Raw genomic sequence first — 18512 nt, forward strand, 5'->3', positions numbered from 1 at the left:
ATGCATTTCCGATTATGTTTAGGGGTCCTTGTATTTTGTTTTTGTGGTTGAGACTTAATTTAAATAGGAATAAGTAATAATAATAATAATAATTTGATTCCAATCTGGATAGGCCAAAAATCTGATTCAGGCTGCCAGTGTGAACAGAGCCATAATGTACAGTACATCAGTTGTGTTAGAATTTAAACAGTGCTGAAATATGTGGAATTACATTACCACAGTAATGAAGTCATTTAACCTGTGAAAACATCATATACAAAGTAATGTATTCATGATCTATTTATATGTATGCCAAACATGATATGCATTTCACATAAGGCTAGGTCACAGAAGGGTAAAGCAACTGAGCTCATGTTGAAGGCAATCTTGTTTCAAAGAAATTTGAAACAATCTTTTTCACCAATTGTTGTGATGTTTTTTTCAGTGTTTTCCACAGAGTTCAGTGCTACCCCTCGTTTTTATATGAGAGTGATACAGAGTGTACATACACGCTTACAATTTACAGTGTAAAATAAAAAAAGAATCTAAAGAAAACATGTCATGTTAAAAATGTTATTGTACTAAAAACTTAAAACAAAACCTCATCAAGTTCATGTAAACTATAGGCTCATATCTAGCCCAGGAAAATAAAACAAGTGTCATTCCAGGTTTTGACTCATACAGCTTGTAAAGAACACCCACAGGCACTAGTACACAGTAAAATATATGGACTGTTAAGTTTAGGGCGGTTAATGGAAGTAATCAATTTAGGCTTGTAACTAATCAATGGGGCTTAAGTGGTTCATAAGACTAATAATCGATTTACTCTGTTATATGAAGTTAATTAGACCTTTTTTTATATATAAAATATATATATATATATATATATATTTATAAAAAAAGATCTGTGTGTAACGGTTAATGTTTACATTCCCAGGGTTAAATGAACACTCCAGATTTTGTACTGTGTAGTAGATCTTTTATAGGAGTCAGACATGCTGATTGTTTGTACAGGAGTGTACAGTATGTGAGTGTGAGTGTACAGGTATTGTCTTATGTTCATGTACGTTATGTATTTTGAATTTATATTGGTGAGTAGGTGTGCATAAACAGATACTCTTTGCCTGTCTACGATCGAACGTCTAAAATGTGTGTGTGTGTGTGTGTGTGTGTGTGTGTGTGTGTGTGTGTGTGTGTGTGTGGTCGTGTCCGTGTCCGTGTGTGTGTGTGTGTGTGTGTGTGTGTGTGCGTGCGTCAAGTGTATCCCGTGTGTTACACTGAGGTAGAATCAGAATGAAGGTAAGTGAGGCGTAGTCGAGTGAGGTCGTTGTGTGGTTTTTCATGCTGTGAATGTCAAACAAGGAGATGCACAACAAACACAGGACAATAAGTCAGAGTGAAAACATGTTCCTGAATAGCTTTGTTACCTGAGGTTACATGGTCACGGTGATGAAAGTCATTTATCGGTAATGTCCTGAGTGCGGTCAGATGAGCTGTCAAACACTATAGTGCTGCCGACTACATACGGTAGGAGTAGTTTCATTCCAAAAGGAGACACCCACAATCCATTCCGGTCGAGCAGAAACCTCTCATCTCTGTATTTTTAACATGAAGTATGATTACCATACTTCGTCATACTACAGTGTCACACAAACCTAGCAAACATACCAAGATCTACAAGCTCAAAGGCTTGTAGATCTGCCGTTTTTGCTATTTTTTGCTAAAACAGGTTTCCACCCGACAAGAACAAATTGGTACAAGTCACCACACAGTCAAATTAGTTAAATTAACACACTGGATTTTACTGTGACAAAATGATTGCCAGCTGTAAAATAACACTCCCTTTGTTATCAAGAATGTTGAATTATTATCTCAGTATGGTGGTTACTCACACAACACTTGCAATCGAGAGCCTACAGATTTGCGTTTTTTTGAAATATGCAATTAAAAAAGTAATAATTTTCCCCTCCAAAATTGATGTGATTTTGGAATGAAACATTTCATAATGATGTTCATAATGATGACATCAGCACGTTTGTAAAATAAAAAAATAAAATAACATATGCTAAAAATATCACTGTCAAAAGTCTAGATCCCATGTAATAACTGGGAGAAAAACTCTTGATTTAGTACTTGTGGTTCAAGACGAAGTTCTGTTTGGCAACTGTTTCTTCCCTCCACCCTCATCCATCCATTCTGAAACCCAAGCCAAACCCCTTAACACACACGCACGCATGCACGCACGCACACACGCACACAGCCTGAACAGCCACATCCATAGAGCAACATTAAAACAACAGAGGTATGCCTGCCCATCATTGAAAACAAACCCAAGATACAGTATGGCAATACAGCCGTAAAGAGCAGAAACCATCTCCTGCAGTGAATCCTTCTGAATTCCCCCAAGTCCTTAAAGGAGCCCTTCGCCCATTTTCAACCTTATCTTCATATAATTGGTCCTCACTAATGATCATTGTAGATGGCACCATGCATGTCTAGTCACTGTCTAGTGTGTCAGAGCCAGAGGCCTACAACAGAAGGTAGCTTTGGTAATTACAAAAAACGAAAATGTAGGTGGCTGCTTTTAGGCCCACTTAAACAAGTCTCCTTGGTTGAGGTATGATCGTATATGAGTGGGTTGTGTCCTTCTTCAAAGGGGCTGTACCCTCTTTGATCAACTCCCTTGTCGTCCTTAATTGGTTTTGGGAGACATAAATGTGTCAGATTGGGGGTGTCGGGAGGTAGCCTGGCTAATAAGCCAGACTCAAATCAAGTGTGGTATTTGAGTCTGGAGATGCTGTGTATGGATCTTGTTTCCCGGGGGGCGGGTTCAAACATTTTCTCTTTGACGCAATTGGTCAGAGCTACTGTCAGTCAAAGGTCTCAAGCATTGAACATCACTGTACCAAAGCCCGCCCATATTGCATACAGTGTCCCGATTGGCCACACCAGTTCTCTGGTGTAGGAAATGGGCGTACAATTGAGCCTCTCCAGACCGTAATCTGCCGGCAGGCAATTCTTTTTTTGCCAACGGCTGATTCGGTCTGGCTTATTAGCCAGGCTAGTCGGGAGGCTGAATATAAATGGACTTTCCAGACAATCAGGTTTGCCACCTCTACTTACTAATCTTTTGTAATATAAGAACAATGGATTCTATTTCAGCATGTTAACTTTCCAGGAAGAGAGAAGTTATAGTTTCTATTAGCTTGGAATCTCTCCATCACTGATGTCATCGGTAGGCACTAGGCAGGTTGCTGAACTGTTCGTAGCCCACCAATGAGATGCAGAGTGAGTAGACTGAAATGGAGCCATCTTACAACGAGCATCACCATCAACCGTGCATATGAAAATTAGGATGAAAATGGGCGAACTGCTCCTTTAAACCTTTATACTTGGTTGCATGCCAGTGTCGTGCACAGAAAATAGCGGATCTACAAGCTCACAACGCGCCACAGCACAACACGTTGTGAGCTCATCAGCTCGGCTGTGAGATCGGTAATTTTCAGTGACATGACACGATGCGCGGCAAGTATGAATGGGCCATCAGAGCGGATGTGGGGATCAATTTGTATCCCTCTTTGACAGAGGCCAAACTATGAGGTAAAGGCAGAGGGCCACTGTTTCTCTAGTCTTCCTCCTGTTCTGGAACCTGAGATGGTGAGCCTTCAGGGGACGAGGACCCCTCCTCAGCTTCTCGTGAAGGGCCCTGAAACACCAGGGACAAACAAGCACTGTTGTCAGTTTACCTTGGTCTCTATACACGCCGAGGAGGGCTTGACGCCGAAACGCATCCGTGTATGCTGTCCGTGTACCGGAAGGACTTCCGAGTGCTGGCTATTATTTTCTTATTGTGTATTACTGTATTACTTTGTCTCTATACTGAATGTCATCACTATCGAGGAGTATCTCTGTATTTCAACATTTAATGTTTTGTTTTCCGCAAATGAATGCCCTACAGTGTCAGACAAAACATTGCAGATCTACTTAAATTTGAATCGTGAGAAGTAACAGTTTTGGCCGACAGCGACAATATTTGTGTAGTGAATGAAGTAGGACTGGCCGATATGACCGTTAGCTCAAGGACTGTTAACACATTCAGACCGTACAACTTGTGGAAACGTCATAGTTAATCCAACCGACTGATTGCGACGAGGTGTGACGTGTTGGTCTATCCTCCTTGCTTTTCGCGCATGCGCTGTCCCGTTCACTTCCCTGTTTAGCGATCAGAAAGAAAGGCTTGCCACGCGTAATCTAGGGAGCTCTCCGTGGTTTTGACCAGATGGCTATACTTCATTTACTTAAATGTAAATAGCCAAGCTACAATCTATTCTCACTGATACAAATCCTTCAAAAGAAAACATTTCAAGGGAGAAGAGGAAAAGTAGAAAAGTTTTTTATTTTTGCTTGCTGCCAGGTACCTGCAGTAGCTTCGTGCCTCTTGTCTGGTTCAGACATTCAACATGTCCCAGGAACAAGGATATGAAATTCAGAGGCATTTGATATTTCTACATTTTAATGTACTTTTTAATTTGAAAGTATTTATGAAAGCATGTACTTTTGAATACTAATGTATTTTTTTAAAGTACAACTGTAACTCAACTACAAATTTGACACAGCAACTTTCACTTGTAGTGGAGTAATTATTTGACCAGGAGTATCTGTATACTTTTGACTCGAGCACTGGGGTTTGGTTTATGTTGTTACTGTGTTAGCAGCAATGACTTTATACCAGCATGAGTGTTAAGGTGTCAGTGAGTGACTGTGAAAGCAGGGAAACGAATCCACCTGTTAGACAGGAAGAGGACCGTTACGCCAGGAAACAGAGAAGACAGGGGAAGAGAGAGAGAGCAGTTAGATCAGGTTTCCCCTCTTCAGCTTGACTCGTTCTTCCCCTTTGCGTGCGAGCATCTGAAAAAGGGAGTCTGCCTATAACGGTTTCAGTTCTTGCAGCATCTCAAAACTTCTTTGAAACTACTTTTCAGAAGAGAGGATGCGATAAGACAGATGGAGAAGAGGGCATCGAGGAAACTGGCCCCTTTGGCTCGAAAACGGTTGTGTAATATGCTGAATTGTAATGTGGAAAGTTTCTTACTGAACGACGGGCGTACTTTTAATTCCCTGTGACTTGAAAAGATTTGGTGGCGGGGACGGAGAAAGCAGTCCGAGTACAGTTGTCACTGAAGTCTGTTAAGACCGTTACTAGATCATTTAAAAATGGAATGTGCAAAAGGACATATCAGGTGTAGAAAACTCATCACATCTGCAACGATGCTTGGTTGAGGACAGACATTTTAAGAACGGTTCACAGGCCTGCCTTACCTTATGATGAAAGAATGCATTTACATTTCTTTTAGGGATGTCCGATCAGGTTTTTTTGCTCCCGATCCGATCATTTGATTTTGGGTATCTGATCCGATCATTTGAAAATGACGTGATCGGCCCCGATTTCCAATCACGTGATCGGATTGGGACAACCCTAATTTATTTGTTCGTTTAGCTCTTACATTTCAACATGTACTACAGAAAACTGTGGATCAAGGGCACAGACGCCAAATAGAAGTTTTTGTCTTACCTGGTGTCCTTCGACTGCCTCTAAAGAAACCTTCTGGGGCTGTGAAGAGAGGTGAATCGGACAAAGAGGATTTGAAACAGGTCTTATATCCATTTTCAGGCCATGCCGTTTCTACTGAAGGTGAAATCACCATGTTAAGGCCGTTTAGGACGGGACACGCCTTGATAATTCAAATGCGAGGCGGACAGACTGTCACAGTCACTGATCACATACCCAAAGAAAATCCATTCTATTCTACCATCTAGGCTCCAAAGAAGGTTAGTCTAATGTTGAAAATGGGTGGTTTGTATTCCCCTTTAAGTGTCATTAGTGTGGTTGCCCTAACAGGGCAACCAGACTATTGTTATTGTAAACGAGCGATACTTTGCCGCACTACTCCTCCCACAGTTTTTGACGCACACACTCGAGCCATATGTCAAATTGACCGGCTTCATCGGGAATTCATAGATGTAAATGTATTGGAAATTTGAATAAAGTCAAGTAAAGTACAAATACCTCAAAATTGTACTTAAGTACAGTATTTGAGTAAATGTACTTATTTACTTTCCACCACTGGGTTAACGGCAGGAGGATGAGTTAACAAAACGTCAACAAAGAGAGAAGTATATGACCAAGCTGGATATGTACCACGGATATGTCAACATGAAGTCAAAATGAGTCATAGTTCTCTCTTTTTGTATATTTTTGTCATCAGTTTCCTCCTTTAAGTGAAAGAAAAGTAGTGTCAAAATATCTTTTGTATATTCGGCTTCAAAACAGGCCGTATAGTAGCTTTTCGTGCTGGGGCCCTTTACCGTTTGTCGCGAAAACATGAATTTTGGGGGTTAAATCCCCTCCGAATTACTTACACATGATCTAACGTGTGACTTGAAATTGTAATTGACTGGCAATATTAGTGGGAGGGGCATATGTAAGACACTGCGGCAACCACACTCTGCAATTATTTTAAATTGCGAATTTTCTAGTTAAATATACATTACCATTTATTAAATACATGTAATAGAATACATAAATATACAAAAAAAAACTGTTTTGGTTACAGTACCCAACATAGTATAGTATATATAGGTATAGAACATAAAACGTGTTAAAGTGTGTATTGTCCCTATATACCAATATGTGAGGGACAATACACACTTTGTATGTATGTTCTAGCAGAGTGCTGTATGCATGTTCTAACAGAGTGCTGGACACCAGTACATGATTCTGCCCCCAGAACAGCTGGCCAACGTTGAAGCCGCCAAGCCTACTGGTCAAAGCTGGGACTGCAGGCGGGCCCCTGCATGTAGCACGAGGACACCCTGTGCAGCTGGGGTTTAACATTGAGCGCTCGTTTGCACTTCCGCATTTGTCCACCAACATTTGGAAGTAGAGCAGAAGTTCTTTCTGGTGCTTCAAAACGCCACTGAGCAACTTCCATTGAAATGAATAGCGGGAGGAAGGGCTGTCCGCTCTCTATCCTATATAACTCTATGAGACACATACACACAGAGAGTCTAGACTATGCACAGAAATTGGGCCCCTGGCCCCCTTCCTAACTTCCTTCATAGTGGTTACCAATTACACAAATGAAGGCTTTCCGTTCTGGTCAAACAGAGTAAGGGGCTCACTGGAAACAATCTAGTAGTTCATTGTGCATTTACAGTAAAAGTGTTAGTTCAATAAAATAATTATTAATTAATTGTCTCTTTCTGTCATAGTGGCATTGTCCTGCATCAGATCATGTGTCCCTATCCAAATCAGGTTTAGACCAAATACAACCACTGCAGTTGTTAGTTATATTGTATTAACAATAACATACTCTACCATACTGGTCAAAATAAAAATGTATTAATGACAATAAGTTGCATACTGCTGGAGCTCTCATTTGAGACCAGTGGGTCTCATGGTTCCTTGAGGGGGTTCCAAATGGCACATCCATTTGGCTCCATTTGTACTCTCTCAGAGTTATAGGGGTCCTTGAAAAAGTGAGCACCTGCACTGTGCTACACTAAATGGAACAGAGCCTTCATTGGTATCATTGACAACACCCACAGTATGAAAGAAGTAAGGAAGAGGCTGCTGAGGATGGCTGCTGTGCATAGAGCCTATACACATAACATAACATGTTTACGTGATTGAATTTGTCACATACCCATTTCCTTGGTCGCCCACGTGGTCGTCTCCCCCCAACCGGCTCTTGTTTCTGAAGCAGAGTAGATGAATGTTTTTGTGACATTGGACTTTGGACTTTGGAAGAGCATTGGGCACAAGTCACTACAATGCAATGATTTTATTTTAAATGATACCCATATTATGAGGAGCCCCTTTACATTAACAGAACATTAGAATTCTGCGTTCACACAGGCATTGGCAAAAGATGCAAAGATCACTCAACCCCCTCCTACACTCGGACTTGACCCCCCTCGGACTCGGTCTTGACTTGGAATAAATTGACCGCTACAATAACCTTAATAATAGAGAAAATACATCAAAATAAATACTGAAACCAGATATAATGATTAAGGAAAGTTTATGTACTATGTAAACTCTTAATCTCCATTAAGAGTTTTTTTATAATGTGGGGACCCCCCAAAATAATTTGGCGACCCCCAAGGGGTCGTGAACCCCAGGTTGAGAACCCCATGGACTAGACTACACTGCCAAAGACTACAAAAATGGTAGCCAATGCCTGCTTCTGCTTGGCGAGGGAGAAGTAGTCCGCACACTGTTTCGTAGCTCCTACACATTTAGAACCAAGAACCAACTTAATCTTGCTCATGTAGATTTATCGAATAATCGAGAAACAGTTTTGTTGTTGTTAACCCATTTAGGCCTGACGTCGGAAAAAAAGAAGGCACGCTACAAGCTCATAGCGTGCCACTCGGTGGCACGCTATGAGCTTGTAGATCTGCTATTTTTCAATAGCTAAATTATAACAACAAGCAGAAGAACACCACCTCCCATAAGATGCAATGGAAAAGTTCTAACTGCACTCACGTGTAAAAAATGCCCCATCAAACTTTTATATGCTGTTTTTATCCCAGTGTGGAGGAAGAATGATTAGGATTTTTATTGTGATCTCTCGCCCTTGAAATATATAATCCATTGGTTTCTGTTGTGTTTGAACAATAATAACAATTCAAAACAGTTGTCCTCAAAACCACACCTCCAGTCGCTGTCATAAGAATGGGAGGTGCACTCATGAACACGGTAGCAGAGCCTATTTGTGCACGGCTGCACGCGCACCTGCAGCCCATCAAATATAATTTATGCTTCGTCCCGCGATGGTGCGCGCAGACCTCGCACACAGACCTCGCACGCAGACCTCGCACGCAGACCTCTAAACTCACAACAGTCGCATCTGCGATGTGATGTGAGCTTGTATATCAGCTGTTCTCTGTGTGCAGTACTGTTGCGCAATGAAGTATAAATGTCTCCTAGGGTGCATCTCACTAGCCAACACACAAGAGAGATTGAATGGACTGAAACCATTTGTAAACAAATAATTGGTCTATAGGCTATGTGGTGAACCTTTGGTGTAGCACGGGGCCCCTTGTTCTTGGGATTATATGCTAATGTAGTGAACCTTTGGTGTAGCACGGGGCTCCTTGTTCTTGGGATTATATGCTAATGTAGTGAACCTTTGGTGTAGCACGGGGCCCCTTGTTCTTGGGATTATATGCTAATGTGGTGAACCTTTGGTGTAGCACGGGGCCCCTTGTTCTTGGGATTATATGCTAATGTAGTGAACCTTTGGTGTAGCACGGGGCTCCTTGTTCTTGCTCCCTCTTGGTCTTCCTCTGGGTCGTTTTGGAGGTAGAGGTCCAACAGGTTCCTGGAGAGAGACGGAAATAAAGCAAAAAGTATATTTTCGTGATGGCAATTTTATTTATTTACATTGTTATAAAATAATTAAAAGATAGAAGTGATATCATTTTGCTAAAAAAGGTGTTAAATAGCTATAGATTATGAACGTAATCATTGCTACAGTAAAGTGCTTGTCCAGTAACAGGAGTATCCCCATCTCTGCAGCTCTTGATAAATGGCTACTCTCTCTCTCCTGAATGGATGAAATTGCTTACCTACCTAAAAATAAATGTATTTTCTGTTTATTAAAGAGCTAATAGATATTCTATAGAGAAAATACTTTAACTACTTCTCACACACGTTTTGTTTTAAGCATAAAACATCTACAGTACCTACACTGCGCACGCACGCACACACGCACAATATGCACGCACGCAGTCGTTAATAAATTCAAGGACTAAGGGGGAATAAGGGAGGAATTTGAAAACAATCACACTTGTGTGAAGTGACGGGCTGCCACATGATGTCACGGGGGGGCATGATTTTGTTTTTGGGGGGGGGATGTTGATTTTTGGGTGAGCATGACTAAGATAAACATTAAAAGTCCACAGACTTGGCTGCCACATGACGTCATGTCTGAAAGCCATGGGCGTTACTTGGGAGGGGCATCTAGCACTTCCAAAGCCTTCCCCACCTGCTGCTGCTTGCGTGGCCGGCCCCTGCCCCTACCCCTGCCCCTCCTCCCTGCCCCTGCCCCTACCCCTGCCCCTACCCCTGCCCCTCCTCCCTGCCCCTGCCCCTACCCCTGCCCCTACCCCTGCCTCTCCTCCCTGCCCCTAACCCTACCCCCTCCTCCCTGCCCCTGCCCCCTGCCCCTGCCCCCACCTGCTGCTGCTTGCGTGGCCGGCCCCTGCCCCTACCCCTGCCTCTCCTCCCTGCCCCTGCCCCTGCCCCTACCCCTGCCCCTACCCCTGCCCCTCCTCCCTGCCCCTGCCCCCACCTGCTGCTGCTTGCGTGGCCTACCCCTGCCCCTCCTCCCTGCCCCTGCCCCCACCTGCTGCTGCTTGCGTGGCCGGCCCCTGCCCCTGCGCTGAGGCTCCTCCGGTGTCTGTGCCGCGTCTGGCTGTGGAGATGGCTCCGTGGTCCCCGTGTCACTCATCCTTGTGTCTGTCCACCAGCTTCAAACAGTGCAGGCATTGAAGCACAACGCAGAGGCCTCCAGGGCTTAAGTAGATCTCAACGATTTATCGGAGGCTGGCGGGTAGAGAGAGAGGATAATAATGAATGACAATGTCTGTCTGATCTCCTTTGCAGCTTTTGCCACTGCATGTTTATTTTTGAGGTTGCAGACTATATAGCCCCTCCTATATCCTAGCTTTTGATGTGTGTCCACAAACGGTGTCCTACACAGTCATTAAATTCCCATTGAAAATGAATGGCGAATTACACATCATAGTGCCTGAGCAAATAGTAGTGTCTATTTTACACCATGACGATGTACGGTGATAAGAGCACCCCTCACTTCACACGGTGTGACTTTACAGAATACAGTGGAATGTGTTATGTGCATCTAATGTCGCTTCCACACCTGTACTTTAGGTAGACGTGGCGCTATAACCCATTCTGGACGGGAACCCGTTTTGGTGGGGTTTTTAAATATTTTTTATCCCATGATTTTGTAACCCATTTTTCACCCCTGTGTCAATTATCTAATGTGATCCTGGGCTCTACACACCCTCCGCCAATCTAGTCCCCATATATGGGGGACATGGGGAGAGCAACGGACTTGAACTCATGCTTTCATGCCTTCAGTGTCCAAGTTGCTCCTTTACACCTGACAGGGGGGGGGGAGTTTCCCTGGTTGGACGTATAGCGCGTGGAAGGAACATGTTATTCCAACCAGTTCCTTTCCCCTCCATCAGGCGCCCCGGCTGGCCAGGGGGAGGCAGTTTAGAGACCAGGATTACTGCATGTTTTTTGTGAGGGTACCTATACCCTATAGGGGACACGGGGAGAACATACAAACTCCACACAGAAAGGCCCTTTCGACAACCCCACCTCGGGTATGGGCACTGATGACGCAGAGGAGGAAACACGGCGCCAGCACCCAGCGCGCTACAAACTTGTAGGTCTGCTATTTTTTTAACTAAAATATTTGCTTCTGGGGGATCCCTGGAACAACATATTTTGAGATGGGGGTCCGTGGCCCAATAGAGATCATTCTGGGGGTTATTCAGAAAACTATTAGGATTTAGAAGCCTTCTTTTTTAATCAGTCCAAAATGGGATAAACAGCTTTTGTCCCCACACTCTCAAGATTTGCCATTGACAATTTCATCGTCTACTCAGTCTTATAGTAGAGTAGAGTAGAGTTTATTTATTTTGGTCATTATAACAAATCAATACAGTGCCTGCTTTTTTTTTTTTTTTTTTGCAAAAGAAACAGACCAAAAAGGTGTAGGCTGAAGCCTAAGCTTATACCCTTCTAACAGATAAATGGCTTTCATAGGTAAAATAATACAACAAAGCAAACATGTGAACACCCAGACAGTTTTTTAACTTACTCGATTCAGTATTTAGATATTTGATATTCATTTTTGCTGCCCCACCCCCTCCCTATACAAACCCATTGTAACTTCTAACAAATTTTAACCAAAAACACTTTTTTCTGGTGACTGATATTGTCCTGATATTGTCCTTCTAATACGTGTTTTTTCATTTACCGTTTTCATTTATTTTTAAATATTGTTTGGATTCTTTAGTCTCTTTGTCTTTAGTCTCTTCGGCAACAGTAAATGAAAAACCACGTCCTCCTCACGTATTAGAAGGACATTATCAGTCAACAGTAAATGAAAAACCACCTCCTCACGTATTAGAAGGACATTATCAGTCTACAGAAAAAAGGACGGGTGTTTTTGATGAATCTATCATGGTTAAAATGGAGTTTGGAGTTACAATGGGTTTGTATAGGGAGGGGGCGGGGCAGCTAAAATTAATATCAAATATCTAAATACTGAATCAAGTAACTTAAAAACTGTCTGGGTGTTCACATAAGACTGAGTAGACGATGAAATGACCAAACTTTTTTTTAAAGTGAAATATCCCTTTAAATTATACTTTGAGTAATAGTTAGGACGTAAAGTGAGCGCAACGTGAATGCATGCGGGAGGGGGGGGGGGGTGTCAGGGACTGGGCGTTACTGTGTGTGTGTGTGTGTGTGTGTGTGTGTGTGTGTGTGTGTGTGTGTGTGTGTGTGTGTGTGTGTGTGTGTGTGTGTGTGTGTGGAGGCACAGTGGAGACAGCAGCGCAAAATGTATCCAACGTTTACAATATGTACTCATTGATGATCCGATCATCATGTAAGGGATAACGTATGGCTGAGTGGTCATTGTTTATAGACAAATCACCAACAGGCTGATTAACCACAGACGCGAAAACGAGGTATTTCCTTGCTTGGTATTAAAATGACATTCCATAAGCTGGCCGGCGTTTGCCCAGCTGCAGCACAGTCGGAAGACAAGGAAGTGAGTTGATCAAATAGAATGCATTTTCAGGTACTGCATGGTCTATTCCTCGCTCAAATGTTTGCAATGTTTAGCTGTAAATGACATTGTGTGTGTGTTTACATGGCTGCCATGTTGGAAACAGCAGTACATCAGCGGGGCACAGAAGCTCAGAGGGTTTCATTAGGCATCGGTCTGTTATAGAGCGGAGCGGTCATTATCCAGAAATAACAGACCGCTGAATTTGGCGATTGACCAATCAGAATAAAGCAATCAACCAAGCCATGTAATAAATAAAATTATTATGCATATGCCATGTTAGCTACAGTTACATCATGCTGAGCTAAACACGTTTAATTTTGAAGTATTTATATTTAAACGATTTGAAGATAGTCTCCACTCCCCACACCCAGTGACAGCGCTCCATATTTATGCACAGACAGACAGTAATCCACCACATTTTTCGCTTAATTTCCTTTATTTGATGCGGATCGAAATCGGGTGCGCTTGGAAGTGAAGCGAAACCCCTGTTTTTTGGCAAACTAGAATGCGTTTGTTTGATCCACACCAAGATTTGTTTTTGGCTTTTGTGCCTTTATTGATAGTTACAATGAAGACAGACAGGAAAGAGAGAGAAGGGGAGAGAGATGCAACAAAGGTCGTCATGAACGGGACTCGAACACGCGGCACACTGTCAGGCAAGAGCCTTTATGTGGCATGCGACTGGACCACTAGGCCACCGGGTGCCCCTCCGCACCTGGTTAGAATTCTAATGAGCCTTCACCCCTGGACAATATGCAGCAGAATTCGTTTTAATCGCAGTAAAACATCCTGATGTTAATGAGACATAAAGCTACATTCAAACCTGGATAGTTTGAATGGCGCGATTGCAAACAAAGTCAATAGAAAAAGGAGACATGAACCGAACGAACGAACCGAGCGGTCGCCTGGTATCTTCAGCCCAGCTGCAAAGACCCACCTGAAGCGACCTTCGCTTCCCCCCCCACCCCCGACTCCACCCATCGCATCCTGACAGCCAATCAGCGTTCGTTGATGTTGTCCAGGGCCCCAGCAATGTTTTGGCTGTTTTATTTCAGCTCCAACTGGACTATATATATATATATATATATATATATATATCAGTGGTTCTCAAAGTGGGGTCCAGGGGGTCCTTGAGGGGGTCCCTTACAGTTTTGTAACTCTGAGAGTGAAAATATTTTGTATACTCTCAGAGTTATGGAGGTCCTGGAAATAAAACCATTTGAGAACCACTTCCCTATACAGTACACTAGTAACAATCAACTAGTGACTAGTTGATTGGAGGCCCCCAGGGTTCACTCCTCCTATTTTCCCTCTATACTAAATATCTTTGCTGAAAATAGCCGATCTACAACCTCGCAGATCAGCTATTATCTCAGAATGTTCACCCCTGAATAGGGACATACGCGCACACACACACACACACGCTATAGGGTTCAAAGACTGACAATGACTGAAACTTCATTGAATGCTTCAATTTTGCACCGTGCATTAACGCATGTTTGTTGTTTGTACAGTACAACGTTAACAATTCACAGGACTACCCCCCCACCCCACCCTTCAGCTATGCTCCATTCGTCATATTGATGATTCAAATTCACACAGGGTCCTTTTCGCAGTGCAAGCGTGAGAACTGCTTATATAGCCTTGGTGGCATATCCGTCATGGCAGGTTCATCCTACACAGACAGGGCTTTGGCAAACGCAGGGAAACATGAGAACGCTTTGCAGTGAACTAAAAGTAGCACAGATATTCACAACTCAATATACCATCCAGAATGTAGATGTGAGCTCTAGTCTATATACCTATACTCTATATCCAGTCTCTGCTGGTTGCCATCAGCACCACCAACCAAGTAGCCTACATTTACTCCACTATACTGTCTGTCTGTGCCTACAGTTTTGAGGTACTGAATAGGACTTTTACATGTAACCGAGTAGCCCATTTCTACATTGGTATATATATATATATATATATATATATATATATATATATATATATATATATATATATATACACACACACACACACACATATATCCATCCATCCATCCAGCCACTGGTTGGGACTACTTGATGGATGTTTCTTTATATTACTGTATTTGAACTTGGGAAGATTGACCGCTTCACATTGTTTTTTTACCAATTAGCACATTGTTCTGTCATTAAACATGCTAATTAAGAGTATTTTATATTTACTCAAATTAAGAGTTAGGCTACTCTGATGCTGGTAAATTCAACCTTCAATGGGGTAAAGTAGCCTAAATAATTAGATATTCAAAACCATTATTCGGGTTATTATTATTATTTGATTCATCATCAAATAATAATAATAATAATAATAATAATAATAATAATAATAAGTCTAGACTATTGGCAGTAGCCTATTTAAATCTGCAAAGGAGCAGGAAGTTATCATTCAAGAAAGCTAAGCTCCATTCGCCATACATTAATTTGGCCACAAACGCAAACGAGTGTTGCTCATACTTCTGGAAGTGGGAGATATAATACAGCCCATAGCCTATAGGCTACTCCACCAGCACACACACACACAACTCAAATTCAGAACCTAATGTTCTTTTTTCCATATAGCCTTCGAAAGAGGGTTAAGCAACTTTAAGCAATGCGTGGAGCAATCAATAGAAAGCTGGCCTTTCGTTTCCACTTACAATAACTAAACGTAGATCAGCTCTGTGTGTGTAAATGACACCACAAGACTTTGACTATAACCCCCGACGCAAGAGTCCAAACGAACGACCATAATAGTAAGAAGCTAATGTACAGATCTTCACATGCACGGCGTGGGATATTTCCACCATCACCCGTGTGTAACTGGCATTTAAACGCATTAGTCCGTGATAATATAGGCCCGCCAGACTGTGTCTGTGTTGTCAACAAAAGCAGCAAAAGTCCCAGAGAACAACATGTAATTTGCAGGTGTAAATCTTCTCATGTTATTCGGTTCAGTCAGATCGCCAGACATCTCAATATAAACTCCCTTTAAAATGTATGAGACCAAAGACTGATAAGGAGGGGGGGGGGAGAAAAACATGTTTTTAACTTACCTTGCTACAGCACGACCTGTTCTGGTTTGAATGGGCTGGCACTTGAAAGTTTAGACCGAATCTGTCTAGAAAATGTTTTTTTTAAACTGGTCTTGCAGCAACTTTGACAGTCGAAGAGTCGATCGAGCTTCTTATTGGTTGGAATGAGACGGGAGACGGCAATCTCAGGCCCGTCTTCTTCGATCGGGAATGTGTTTGATCGGCCAGACAGACAGACGGACAGACAGACAGACGGACAGACAGACAGGGCAGGCAGACAGACGCTGTGTGCAGGCCAGGGTGGTGTAGTATAATGGGTGGGTGGGAGTGAAGCCGAGCGCTATGCATTGCACACTTTCTCTATTAAAGCATGCGTCGAGACCCAGAAGAACTAACTGCAGGAGGAGTGGTAAACACGGAACTCCGCCCCCCCAGGGCGCCCGGACCACCCACTTGAGAGCAGACAGACAGCATCAAACAGGACCCCCATACATTAACATGATGACCCCCCCCCACACACACACACACACACCCCCATACAAAAGTTGTTAAATGTTTCAAAAAGTGACATTTTTCAGGATCTTTTGTAGAAGATGTAGGGTAAATGTGGTTATAGGTTAAACTGATTTTGATGCTATATCTATATTTTGCTGGGGACCACCTGGAACCTCCTCAAGTAGCCTAACTTCTCTGTCAAATTATTGTAGTGGGTTAAAACACTGTAGCTCATGAGATGTAGTAGTAGTTTATAAAGAGTACTCCAAAATTCACTTAAGCAAGTAGCCTACTTGAGTAAAATGCATTAGCTACCTTCCGCTAGCTATAGTGGGATACTAAATATATTTAGATGGCCAAAAGGATGTGAATGTGATTGAATTGCAGTGTACTGCAAAAGGTGCAGGGTACCTGTCTTCAGTGTCTTGTTAGATTAATCTTCTTTTTGAGTAACAGAAATACCAATAGCATATCTCTTCAGGCTGTAGAGTTTAGGCTACTTTAATATGAATGCCTGTTTTTCTCTGCTCATGCGCTGTATCAACACAAACTAAAGCAGTGTGACCAAGATAGTGTTTTCTGTGTTTTACGTCATTGTGATGAAGACTTTTGGTCTTTCCAGTTTGCAGCAAATTGATTAAAACAATAATAATAAATAAAATGCAGTGGCACATTCCATGGGTGGCTGGAGCTCATGGAGTCATTTCAGGTGAGCATGCTGGAAAACGGCCAGAGTGCACAACATTTGCTCTGCTGATAATACAGCACACAACGGTGTCGTAGACCGGGGGGGGAAATGGATCTACAAGCTCACAAGGCGCTGCATTGCATTGCAACACTAGCCTTCAATCAGGCTTGAAGAGTCAGACAAAAAAGTGTTATAGGCTACCATGTTTAACCAGCAGTGCATTATGTCAACATTTCGTTTTCAAAATGTTATCTAAATTGATACCAAAACAATTGCTTTGTCATAAGAATGATCATAATTTGTCTGAAACGAAATTGAGAACTGTTGAAGGTCATTTCTTTGTAGAATTGTTTGTTTCATAACCTCTTGTTTCCAATAACTCTTCAACAGTGATGGAGAACTAACATATTTGTTTTAGTCATCTACTATCAAAATTAATACTAAGTGAAAGTGAACAAATCATAACTGCCAGCCTACCGCTGAAGCCTGTGGTGGAATAATGGTCATTTATGAATCTGCAACATGCTGTTTGCCACGATTGGTGTCTATTTTCCACATTAAATATATGCAAAACGTTGCACATTAATTGTGCAAAAATGTGCGCTGTAACCTAAATACCACCATATACTGTATGATGTGTACAGGAAAAAGAAAGTGCCTAAATGTGTTGTGCAATTTACAGAGGCAGAAAGCATGAGACAGAGAGGGGGGGGGGGGGGGGGGGTTATGAGAGAGAAAGAGAGAGGGAGGGTGCAGTGTGTGTGTGTGTGTGTGTGTGTGTGTGTGTGTGTGTGTGTGTGTGTGTGTGTGTGTGTGTGTGTGTGTGTGTGTGAGAGAGAGAGAGAGAGAGAGAGAGAGTGTGTGTGAGGGAGAGAGTGTTCTGTGTCTGAGATTCTGTTGGACTGTGATCTTGAGGTTTATTTAAGCTGAATTCCGTGGGCTCATCAGGACTGGGTTACAAAAACCCTCCTATAGAAGTAGAAAGAATGTGCAGCGCATACAGTTCTGCATAAGGCACAAAGGCATGTCTTTAGAGATGGGGGCAGGCATCAAAAGACAGGCAGAGGAGGGATTTCTTTAGAGAGACTGGGGGCAAAGAAGGTATTTCGGAGCTCCATTCAACGGCAGGGGAGAGGGGAGGTGTAAAGTTGTTTTGTGGGTGAGAGGATATCTGCTGGGGGACATTAGGAAGTCAAAGTTTGACAAAAGGAAACACATTTGATGGTGGCGCCCGCAAAGACACAAAGACGCAGGCACACACACGCTGATGTTGTATGTACAGTAGGCCTACGGCTACATATAAAGTCAGTGATTAAAGTATTAGGCAGTTGAAAAAAAAGAGGGAAAAAAAGAGGAAAGCAGTTGTGATTTGTTTCTAAACTTTGTTGTTAGATTTGTTTTCTTT

At 42.5% G+C, this 18512-nt stretch overlaps 1 protein-coding gene across 1 annotated transcript; it reads right to left on the minus strand.

Annotated features, from left to right (window-relative positions):
• Window positions 1-43: 43 nt before the first annotated feature.
• Window positions 44-16135, minus strand: LOC308326750 (uncharacterized protein). Its single transcript, XM_080779769.1, has 6 exons — window positions 15946-16135; window positions 10395-10594; window positions 9285-9368; window positions 7686-7736; window positions 5552-5590; window positions 44-3685 (listed from the first exon to the last, which is right to left on the minus strand). Exons 2-6 carry the CDS (start codon window positions 10497-10499, stop codon window positions 3605-3607), a joined length of 360 nt encoding a protein of 119 aa, XP_080635895.1. The 5' UTR covers window positions 10500-10594; window positions 15946-16135; the 3' UTR covers window positions 44-3604.
• Window positions 16136-18512: the final 2377 nt, after the last annotated feature.

This window comes from Protomyctophum bolini (assembly GCF_963924005.1).
Source record: "Protomyctophum bolini genome assembly, chromosome: 2".
In the NCBI taxonomy this organism is placed as follows: domain Eukaryota; kingdom Metazoa; phylum Chordata; class Actinopteri; order Myctophiformes; family Myctophidae; genus Protomyctophum; species Protomyctophum bolini.

What these genes read in the sequence shown, in the direction of transcription:
- LOC308326750 (XM_080779769.1), bottom strand. Translation starts at nt 10,499, where the DNA reads ATGAGTGACACGGGGACCACGGAGCCATCTCCACAGCCAGACGCGGCA. An exon ending in AGCCCCGTGCTACACCAAAG is followed by an intron (nt 7,737 to 9,284) that starts GTTCACTACATT and finishes ACTCTGCTTCAG; the next exon opens with AAACAAGAGCCGGTTGGGGG. An exon ending in AGGCAGTCGAAGGACACCAG is followed by an intron (nt 3,686 to 5,551) that starts GTAAGACAAAAA and finishes CTGGTGTTTCAG; the next exon opens with GGCCCTTCACGAGAAGCTGA.